Here is a 10,057-nt window from a genome sequence, read left to right as displayed (position 1 = left end):
CAAGGACCACACCTCCAATTACAAAGGCTGCCCGGCATTCAAGGCCGCTTTCAAAAAAGCCTATCCGAAAGTTCCTCGGAAAAGCCCGATTTCCAATCCTCATCAAACCACACACAAATCATACGCAGAAGCCACCAGAAATCAAAGTCCACATCCCAATCAAGTCGGCGAAATTTTTTCTAGTTTCATTTCTAATTTGAGATCACTAATCGATCCCCTCATCTCCCTCATCTCCTCTATACTAAATTCACTGATTGCTAAAGGTATTATTTCTCCATAATTATCTCCGTCATACTAATTACTGCTCATTATAATTTATCACACATTTACACTCCACTTGGAGATAGTAAATATAAGATAACAATAATCTGTTACTATTAAAATGTTTATTCACGTGCTGGGTGTTACCACTGGGTAACTCCCCATAATCATAATATTCATTGTTACTTGTTTTGTATTCTTTTATCTCATCTAAATTCTAATTAATGTACACTGTTGTATAGATTGTAGATTGTCTTTTACTCATTAATAAAAAAAAAAAAAAAACTATAACAAAATGTCAAAATATATATTTAGGATATCAACAGCCAACAGGGTAGCTATAATACACAAAAACGTAATTTTTTTATGTGGGTAATATGATGCCTTTAAATTACTTATTAATTTATTTATAATATTATAGCTATCGATATAAAAACTGTAGTTTATTGAACGTATACTTCAATAATTTAATAATATTATGATGGTAGGTACTTAAATTATTCTAATTTAGGTTTCATAGGTTGTGAATATTTTAAAAAGCAGTAATAAATAAGTTTAAAAAGTTTGTAATTAATGAAAATAGTAAAGGAAATAAAAAATAATATAACAAAAATAACATCTAATAAAAAGTATTGATACCACGTCAAATTAAATGCGTGAGATTTTAAATGTGGTGCACCTTTATGTCGAATCACGTACTCTGTCCAGTAAACAACTGATTCTGCTGGTGACATCGGTCGGTCTTTAAATCTATCAGAAACGATTTTAGCATTTTGCATGTATCTATAATAAAATAATATATTATTACGATTAATTTGGTATTTAATGTTTAATCAAATGCTAACATACTTTTCATTATTAATGAGTTCTAAAATATTTTTTATCAATTCATCTTTTTGTAATGTTAACAGATCCATAGAAATCCCCATTCCTGCTTCAACTAAGTTATCAATATTTTTAGGTTGATCGTAGAAGAGAGGGAATCCAAGAACAGGGACACCTGCATCTACAGCTTCATATACACCAAATATACCTCCGTGACTAATGAATAATTTTACATTTGGATGCACTAGAAAATAAAGTTATAATTACTATATTATTATATAGGTAATTATATTTTAATAAAAAAACTTACTGAGTATATCACGCTGAGGAAACCATTTACTTGTCATTACGTTTATTGGTTTATCTTTCATTTCTCCTTCGTATTTCCATAATACCCTCTGAGGTACTTGTGCTAAAGCTTCTTTGAATGCGTTCTGAATATGGTCTGGTAAAGTTGACATTGATACGACTGAGCCAAACGTAAAATAAATTACTCCATGTGGTGAGTTCTCAATGAACTCCAGTACATCCTTAAATTAATATTTAAAAAAAGTCGTCAATTTTATAATAGTAATATATTATAAATCAACAATAATATATAATATCATACATTTTATTATTATTATTATTATCATTCCATGATTATATTTGAATGATTTAAATGATTTAATTTTGAATGATAATTTATAAAAGTTAGATAGGTATAATTAGGTCCCTACATAAAACCATAATTTTCATTAATTAAGTATTATATATACATATTATATACGAGTTTGGTCCGGTTACAGATATTTTATTTTTCTAACCAATTTTTTCCAACAAGAAGTTTTCGTTGTCATTGTTACTTATTAATAAAAACATATAAATGAATAATGATTCATAGATTTTCCTTGTAGAGGAAAAATATCGAATAGCGTGCTATGGTTTCTTTTTTAAATAATTGTTAATTATATATAAAATAATAATTTATAACGCTTATATTACTTCCGTTGTCAAATAAAATCATTCCCAACAATATATTTAAAATGTTTTTGATTTTACAGAAAAACTTTATGGATTTAACCATTTTAACCAAAACAAAAATTGTTCATATTTTCTTATCTAGTATTCACTAATTTTAGATTCTAATCGAAGTGGTGAATGTATTGATTTTATAACGATTATATGATGTGTGATTTTTTTTATGTGTCTAATACTCTGATGTCATCTTAAAGAGCCATAAAAATGCTTTTATTTTACATTTTTAGTGTGGTTTCTGGTATCAAAGTGGATCTATAATAGGTACTTTGAGGGCCATGGGAAAAGAAAATTCCCAGTTATTTTCGAAAATAATATATTTTATAGCAGAAATAAAATCTACTATGATCTGTGTATTACGGTGTGTGTAGCTAATACGTAAATAAACATTGGTATTGTGGTTATTTAATATGATTAAAACAAACCAAATCAATATAATTTAGAAGAACGATTTGTTTATTAATTGTTACATGGTTAAAATATGATTAGATAGTAATATATATAATTATCATTGTATATATACATTTAGAATATTCTACACCGGGTTCAAATGGCTACCACCCACAGAAACAAAATTTGAAAAAAAAATGTCTTGATGCTTTAGTAATATAATCAGTGCCAGCCTGGTCTAGGCAGCTAGGCAGCGATCACTGCCGGGGCTCCCCTAACCAAAATACATTAAGTCATTAAGCCTCAATAAATAATTTGACAATATAGAATATTTTAAGCACAAAAATACATATTATGTGTTAAAATTGCTAAATTATTAATTACAGATAGGCAACAGACCAACAAAGAATGCATGTATTTTTCCAAGCATATGATGGTAAATAACATATAGAATTATCCACAGTTTGGAATAATATAGGTTCCTATATACAGTTGTTATATTGAAATATTAATATTAAGTGGAGGGGGGGGGGGGGGTTGCGTTGGAAATATACAGTAGAATGCGGTAGGCAGTTATATTAATGTTCCACAGTGGTATATAATGTCATGTGTGAATCTATTGAAATTTACTAAATGTTACCATTCGACTGTGCCTATTTATGTTTATTGTTTGAACTTAAGTGAATTTGCATAACTATTGCGCTTTGTGTCATGAACGTTGTCAAAGTTTATGGGGCAGGGCCCAACAACTATTTAGGACAATGGAGCGCAAATATAATCATTACCTTATTTAGAAGCATTTTTCTATAATCTGGCATTAATTTCTCGTTGTTTATATTTTAAATCCTATCACACACATTGGTAAAATATGTTCTATTGTACTCGTATAATATATTACCTAATAAACCTACTATAGGTATAATGTATAATATACTGCTAAGTGCTAATTTCTATAAATCATAAGTATCTATACTCTGTTCAAGTTAAGAAACGTGTCGGCGACAGACTTGTGCGCAGGGGCTTGGCAATAATACCGGTAGGCAGGGGCGTCATTTGGGGGGGAGGGGGTGCCGGGTGTATATTTGCACCAACTTTTTTTAAAATGCCTTCTTTGACCTGCCAACAATAAATATAAGCGCCGATATACCTAAGTGTTTTATATATCATATATATTTTACATTTTTTCAGTATTAAAAAAATATATATTGTACTAATGTTTAATTTCAAAGAATGTTTGATGTGGTTTTATGGTCCCACAATATTATAATTGATAAAATTAAAACACAAACATTGTGAAGAAGGATACCAATAAAATACATTTCTGGTTTTATTAAGCTAGCTATATTTTGAGTATGGAAGGGAGAAAAAAAGTGTAGGTTATGATTTATACCCATACATTTATTTACCAAGTGTAAATACAACTGTACACTGGTATAGTGGTATCCACAAAATAAAATAAATTCATTGAAAGTACCTACACATAGTTCGTCAAAAATAGTAACAATATTGTGATATTTTAAATAAATTATAAAAATATTCTACAGTTTTTGTCCCCATTTCACCCTCCCCCCCTCCCCCCCCCAAAAAAAAAGATTTATATGTGGACTGGTAATGATCTGAATGGCCTGCAAACAAAAAAAAAGTTGAAATGACGCCCCTGCCGGCAGGTTTACACATAATCAGGGCTCTGAATTAAATGCACTAAAAACCTTAAAAAATGCATTAAAAATGTCAAAAAAAAATGCAATAAAATATGATGTCCGTGAAGTTGGCACCCCCATCGGGAAATCGGATTTTCCGGCTAATAGGGGAAGTTGCAAATTTCAAAATTGGTGTTGCAAATTGTTGCAAATCAGTTGCAAAATATTGGCACTGGTTTGAAGTCGATATCTCAAAGTGGGGGTGCTCCGTGAAGTTGGCACCCCCATCGGGAAATCGGATTTTTCGGCTAATAGGGGAAGTTGCAAATTTCAAAATTGGTGTTGCAAATTGTTGCAAATCAGTTGCAAAATATTGGCACTGGTTTGAAGTCGATATCTCAAAGTGGGGGTGCTCCGTGAAGTTGGCACCCCCATCGGGAAATCGAATTTTCCGACTAATAGGGGAAGTTGCAAATTTCAAAATTGGTGTTGCAAATCAGTTGCAAAATATTGGCACTGGTTTGAAGTCGATATCTCAAAGTGGGGGTGCCAACTTCACGGACGTTAAAATATGCACTTAAAATGCGAAAAAAAAGGAATATAAAATGCCAAAAATTATAGTATAAAATTCATTTAAAATGGTTTTCAATTTAATTTTTACATTTATATTAATATTAGGTACAGGATATTAAACATTAGTACAAAAAAGTGTTTATTTATTAAAAAAATAATGATTGAATTTGAATTTGAATTTACATTAAGTTAATGATATTCACTTGAAACATTTAAACAATTTTTTTTTGTATTTATTTTGTTAAAATAATAAAACAAACTTAAAGATATTTATTTCTATAGCGTCTTCCCGGTTACCTAGTTGTCTAGCTATTGCCCTATTTTATCGAATTGTTATCTTTACCTAACCCGTATATTGGGAAAACAGATTAACACAGGGAGCGCTGGTGTACTATGGATAGGCGGTTTCCCCTCTAAACCGATTCGGGACTCCGTTTACATGGTATTACGCGGATTGACGTCTTTTTTCAAAATTAAATTATAGTTAGGACTTAGGATATTAAATAGGTACTTTTTATGATTTTGACATATCATTTAATTCCCCTAATATTGATGAGTGTACAATAAAATGTCTCTGTCATTGGTAAGTATATTTTCTTACGCTAATTGTAATTTTAACTCTCGGAGTGCCATTGATGGTGAACAAATTTTGAATGGTCACCAAATAATTCTATGTGGCAAAATTTAAATGGTAATTATGAATTTATTTATTTTTAAAATTATATAAATATTTTAGGTACCTATTAGGCATTTATTGGTATTATGATTGTACTCAATTTTAAGGAGAATACTATACAGATTAAAGCGCTAGTATTACAAACATCACACAGACATGAATTGCCACATGAAGTGAATGAGGAATTGGTAAGTCATTCTTTGAGTATTATGCCTTTTACCTGAAGTTGCAAGGCTGGCGCTTCAGAGTGCTGCAAGCATGTGGTGTCTGTTCTTCTGTTATTGAACAGGTAAATAATTACTTAAATTAATTTTTTTTAATTCAATTTGATTAATAAATGTAGTACATGAAAACCTAATAATTGTGCTTTACTTATAATTTTTAGAACTCCAATTGCTGATTTGGAATCATTGTCATCAACCGATATAAAATATCAATGGATAAAATTTAGGCAGCCGACATTAACGCAGTACAAACCATTACCTGTGGATACGTATTGTTGCTATAAAAAGACTAGTGAAATGAATGTTGATATTGATGGAGAGACAGTTAGGTATGGATAACCTATATTAGTTATACTTTTAAACTATAATTGTGTTTATTCATTTTTATTGTAGATAAATTCAGACGTACACAAATAAATGAATAATTAATGTTGTAAACACTTGTATTAACAACATTGTTCAATGGTTATTGTGTCAGGCAATCATCACATCTGAACCAATTTTCTGTTTTAACCATTTTGTGTTTGTATCCTTTATATATCATCAATAGTTTAACCTAGTTACATTGTACTTATTGACTATGAGCATAGGCGCAATTAGGGGGAACTTAGGGGATTAGCCTCCCCACAGTTTTATCTGTAGCCCCAGTTATTTTAACTTTTTTTTACTATAAAATCATGGTTTGTACTGTCAACTTCTCTAATTACGCCTATGGTTATTAGTAAAATTATACCTACTATTTGTTATGTTGTACTAGTCTAGTTAATTATCTAGTTGATGCGTGTTTTATGTTATTACTTAGCTTAGTGAATACTGTATGGTTATGGATTTTACTAATTACATATGATTGTTTTCTTAACCTAGTTTTTAGATAATAACATTCCTTATTGCTTCCGCCACAAGCCAAGATTAAAGGAAGTATTCATTAGTTCACTCTTATTTATAATACTTGATAAATAACCATAAGGTTTACTTATAAAACTTAATAAGCCGCCCGGAGTAATTCCTACTAAAAACTTTAATGTTTAGGTAGATTTGTAATTGCTATAACATTTAATGTGGCATGTTAATCATTTAGGCCTTTGCAAAGAAATTTCTGTACTATCAAGTACCACCCTTACATTGTTAAAATTGTCAAAGCAAAATGGAAGATTTGATAAAATTTCTTGCTTAGAAGGCCAATAAACTAAAGACTTCATTATTTAGGCAAGTTGGGGATCATTAAATTATAGGTTGAGCGACAAGTTTCAGATGTTAAATCATTAAATAAAATACTTAGGATAGCAAATGATAGACCTTGTTTTAGTTTAAAAAATACCATTATAATACGCTCTTTTAAATTAAGTCTGTGTGTTCTTTTATCAGAAAAATATTGTTTGTGTAAAGAAATTATTTCATTTAAAACAAAAGAACGAATACCGGTCATAGTAATTAATTTTTTATTGGTATTTATTAAAGAAATCAATGGAGCTACAAGGTCACCACTTGATACTTGTGTTCCGTTGTCTTGTGTAGTTTTAAGTTGACTTATAATATTATTAGCAACTATTAAATCATTGGTTTGGTTGTATTTCAAACTATCACCGTCCATTTGAATTGATGTTGAAGAGCTATTGTTCGAATTCTCATCATCACACTAAAAATAAAATAAGAAAATATGTAAACCTCTATGGTAGATATAAAAATAAACTAATATCTTACGTCCTCCTTAATTTGGTCTTGAGATACTCTTTTTTTGGGATATGGCCTATTTTTGATGAGCACAGTATCACTGATGATTTTGGTAAGTTTACAGAGGGAACTGCAAAAGGCCTAAGACATTGACGTATTCTATTGAAACCTAGATTATTAATTAGTTTTAATACATCTTATTAACTAAATATAACAAGTGTTTGAGTACTACAAAAACTGATTAGATACATAATAATATACCTGGCAAGTAATCATTTGGAGTAAAGTGTTTTGAACACACTTGTAATTGCTTTTTTGCTAATGCTTCTTTAGATAACTTCAACTTGACTGCCCAAATTTTGCGACAATTTACCAATTCTTCAATCCTAACACTATATTTCCATAATATTTTTGGTTTGTTTGCTTTTGGCAATCGGTGGAAACTTATACACTCATCGGTTAAATAAAAACTTTTACATCTATAAACTCTGCAATAATTCTTGCTTTTCTTTTTCTTATTCTTTTGATCTGGCATTTCTGTAAATTTAAATTATAATATTATGTAATAATAATACAGGTAGATATTGATTTACCACAGAAATTTAAATGGTCTATGTACTACTATAGTCCGTAACTATGTTAATATTGTTAATTCTAAATATTGTAAGTACTTACCATGCACGTCTAACTCCATAATTCTTTTTAGAAAATAAAAATGTATAACATGGAACAACTTACGATAAAGTACGTCAAGAAAGATGAAGTATGTCGAGTGTAAACGAATTAAACAAAACAAAACAGTATTATAATTTACAGTAGTATACTAGTTATACTAGTTTAATCTATCCCGAATCGGAAGGTACAAATTGTTTTCACCAGAACGCGTTTTGTTAATCTGCTTCCCCAATAGCTTGTGACTTGTGTAAAATATTATTTAATAAAATATAAATTTGACATAATATATACAGCCTGTGTAAAATAAAAATAAAATGTTTTCAAACAAGTCAATTGGCGGAATTTGATTAAAAATACTAGAAAATGAACTAAAAAAGCAAAATATGACCTAAAAATGCAAAAAATGACCTAAAAAATTTAAAACGTCAAAAAATGCAAAAATATGCAAAATAAAAGTTTCATAGATGGATTTGTAGTTACATAATTCAAATTATGTACTTACAAAGCTGTTTTACAATCACCAAAAAAAAATGCACTTTCCTATAAATTCACAACCCTACACATAATTTACTGTGTGTGGTTGATAAACAGGTGTTGCCTGATTGTAACCCGATGAAAACTGGTCACCACCGATTACGTTTCTTAACTTGAACAGAGTAACTATAGGACTGTTTACTGGTACCTAATTATTTAAAAATGGCCTGAAAAAAAGTGTGCATCAATAACTGAAAAACTGAAATGACACGCCCGAGGTTTATGCCTGACACAATATAACCAGTTTATTTACTCACATTTCGTATGCTTTTTGGCTTTTTCAGATGTATCCCTCCAACTTGTATTAAGCTTGCAGGCATAGAACTTGGTGCATAGGTAATATAATGTGTGTTCATGAACACTAACGTCGGTTTTAAAGGTTCTACCAGATCATATGGTTGTGAATCAATTTTTTTCATTTCCATTTCTTTATATTTTAACGCAAATAAACTATACCCTAAAAACACGACATTTAAAAATCGTTGAGCAAATGTTCTAGGTACCGCATTATGGGCCATCAGATGGGATACTGTTGCTGGATTTGATACGTCTCCCAATATAGTATGCTCGATGTGGGTTATCATTGGCGAAGGAATTAAATATATCAGTGGCAATTCCAGCTTGGAAGCTATATATGATACACATTCCGATGACACTACTTCAGTGAAAATAATATCATAATTTGATTTACCGCCGTATAAGATCTCTCGCATATCCCGTTGTTCATAAGCAATATTGCAAAAGTATCGACTCATGTTCATGAGTGTAGGTATCATCGTAGTAGGTTTCCCAAATGTGTTCAACGTTTCTTCAATATTAATTTCGACTACCGATGGTACATTTAAGTAGACTTCTGTATAGTTTTCCCGATTGCCATCGAGAAATGGAGTAAACACGGTAACATTATGACCAGCGTCCGTCAAAGATCGGAGAACAGCACTCATAAAATTCCAATGACTCTTACCAGCAACACTTTCTATTGCAAGTATTTGCAGTGCATCGATAGATACATAACATGTCATCGAAACGGTAAGAATACAAAACACTGGTAATATTATTGTACGAAACAACGTGCTCATTGTTACGACTACTTCGAAAACGTAGTGTTAAATAGTGTCTTATAGAAGTAAATAAGAAGCTAAAATAAAAATTAAAAATCCACTGAAGAACAATATACCTACATGAAAAGTGCATCAGGACTGAAATCTAGTCCAACCATAGATAATAGTTAAGAATTGATAGGGCGACGCCTATGCTTATACAAGGTGTATTGATAAGGTGTCGTCACTTGTTTGAAAACTTGATTGAAAATTTTACTACAGATAGTCGTCACCACCGGGAGCGCTATATGTCCTAAAGAGGCCGAAAAACGAACACTTTAGTACACCAAAACTATAGAAAAATAGAAAATTTAAAATATATTATGATTTAAGGAATAAAATTCAAAATTTTTCATTGCATAATGACTTCTATGTTCTAAATTATTTGTATACATGTATTTAAATACTTTCTCTTTTTATCAAATACAACTTTAATATTATTAAATATAATTAACTAAATTGTCATTTTTT

General features: G+C 30.2%; 2 protein-coding genes and 1 long non-coding RNA gene across 4 annotated transcripts; 1 reads left to right on the top strand and 2 right to left on the bottom strand.

The window, feature by feature from the left end:
* Positions 1-549: 549 nt before the first annotated feature.
* LOC100160276 (UDP-glucuronosyltransferase 2B17) lies at positions 550-9,754 on the bottom strand. Its single transcript, XM_001947200.5, has 4 exons — positions 8,744-9,754; positions 1,397-1,616; positions 1,111-1,330; positions 550-1,044 (listed from the first exon to the last, which is right to left on the bottom strand). Exons 1-4 carry the CDS (start codon positions 9,563-9,565, stop codon positions 759-761), a joined length of 1,548 nt encoding a protein of 515 aa, XP_001947235.2. The 5' UTR covers positions 9,566-9,754; the 3' UTR covers positions 550-758.
* On the top strand, positions 5,132-6,570 carry LOC107884497. Of its 2 annotated transcripts, XR_001679968.2 has the most exons (5): positions 5,144-5,289; positions 5,443-5,671; positions 5,768-5,935; positions 6,000-6,132; positions 6,478-6,570. It is a non-coding gene; the product is annotated as an uncharacterized LOC107884497 (long non-coding RNA). The 2 variants fall into 2 exon arrangements; XR_001679967.2 differs by lacking the exon at positions 6,478-6,570 and having other exon boundaries at positions 5,132-5,289; positions 6,000-6,465.
* Positions 7,023-8,294, bottom strand: LOC100570102. The gene is made up of 3 exons (XM_008187643.3): positions 7,539-8,294; positions 7,308-7,446; positions 7,023-7,242 (listed from the first exon to the last, which is right to left on the bottom strand). Exons 1-3 carry the CDS (start codon positions 7,810-7,812, stop codon positions 7,179-7,181), a joined length of 477 nt encoding a protein of 158 aa, XP_008185865.1. The 5' UTR covers positions 7,813-8,294; the 3' UTR covers positions 7,023-7,178.
* Positions 9,755-10,057: the final 303 nt, after the last annotated feature.

This window comes from Acyrthosiphon pisum, chromosome A1 (genome assembly GCF_005508785.2).
Source record: "Acyrthosiphon pisum isolate AL4f chromosome A1, pea_aphid_22Mar2018_4r6ur, whole genome shotgun sequence".
Lineage (NCBI taxonomy): Eukaryota > Metazoa > Arthropoda > Insecta > Hemiptera > Aphididae > Acyrthosiphon > Acyrthosiphon pisum.
Note: the sequence above shows the minus strand (reverse complement) of the source record. Positions and strands in the feature narration are given on the sequence as shown.

Excerpts from the sequence above, each read along its gene's own strand:
- LOC100570102 (XM_008187643.3), bottom strand. The coding sequence starts at position 7,812 with ATGCCAGATCAAAAGAATAAGAAAAAGAAAAGCAAGAATTATTGCAGA. Across the intron at positions 7,447-7,538 it reads TCCAAATGATTACTTGCCAG|GTTTCAATAGAATACGTCAA; the intron begins GTATATTATTAT and ends TTAATAATCTAG. Across the intron at positions 7,243-7,307 it reads AAGACCAAATTAAGGAGGAC|TGTGATGATGAGAATTCGAA; the intron begins GTAAGATATTAG and ends TTTTATTTTTAG.
- LOC100160276 (XM_001947200.5), bottom strand. The coding sequence starts at position 9,565 with ATGAGCACGTTGTTTCGTACAATAATATTACCAGTGTTTTGTATTCTT. Across the intron at positions 1,617-8,743 it reads AGCCAAAAAGCATACGAAAT|GATGTACTGGAGTTCATTGA; the intron begins GTGAGTAAATAA and ends TATTAATTTAAG. Across the intron at positions 1,045-1,110 it reads GAACTCATTAATAATGAAAA|ATACATGCAAAATGCTAAAA; the intron begins GTATGTTAGCAT and ends ATTTTATTATAG.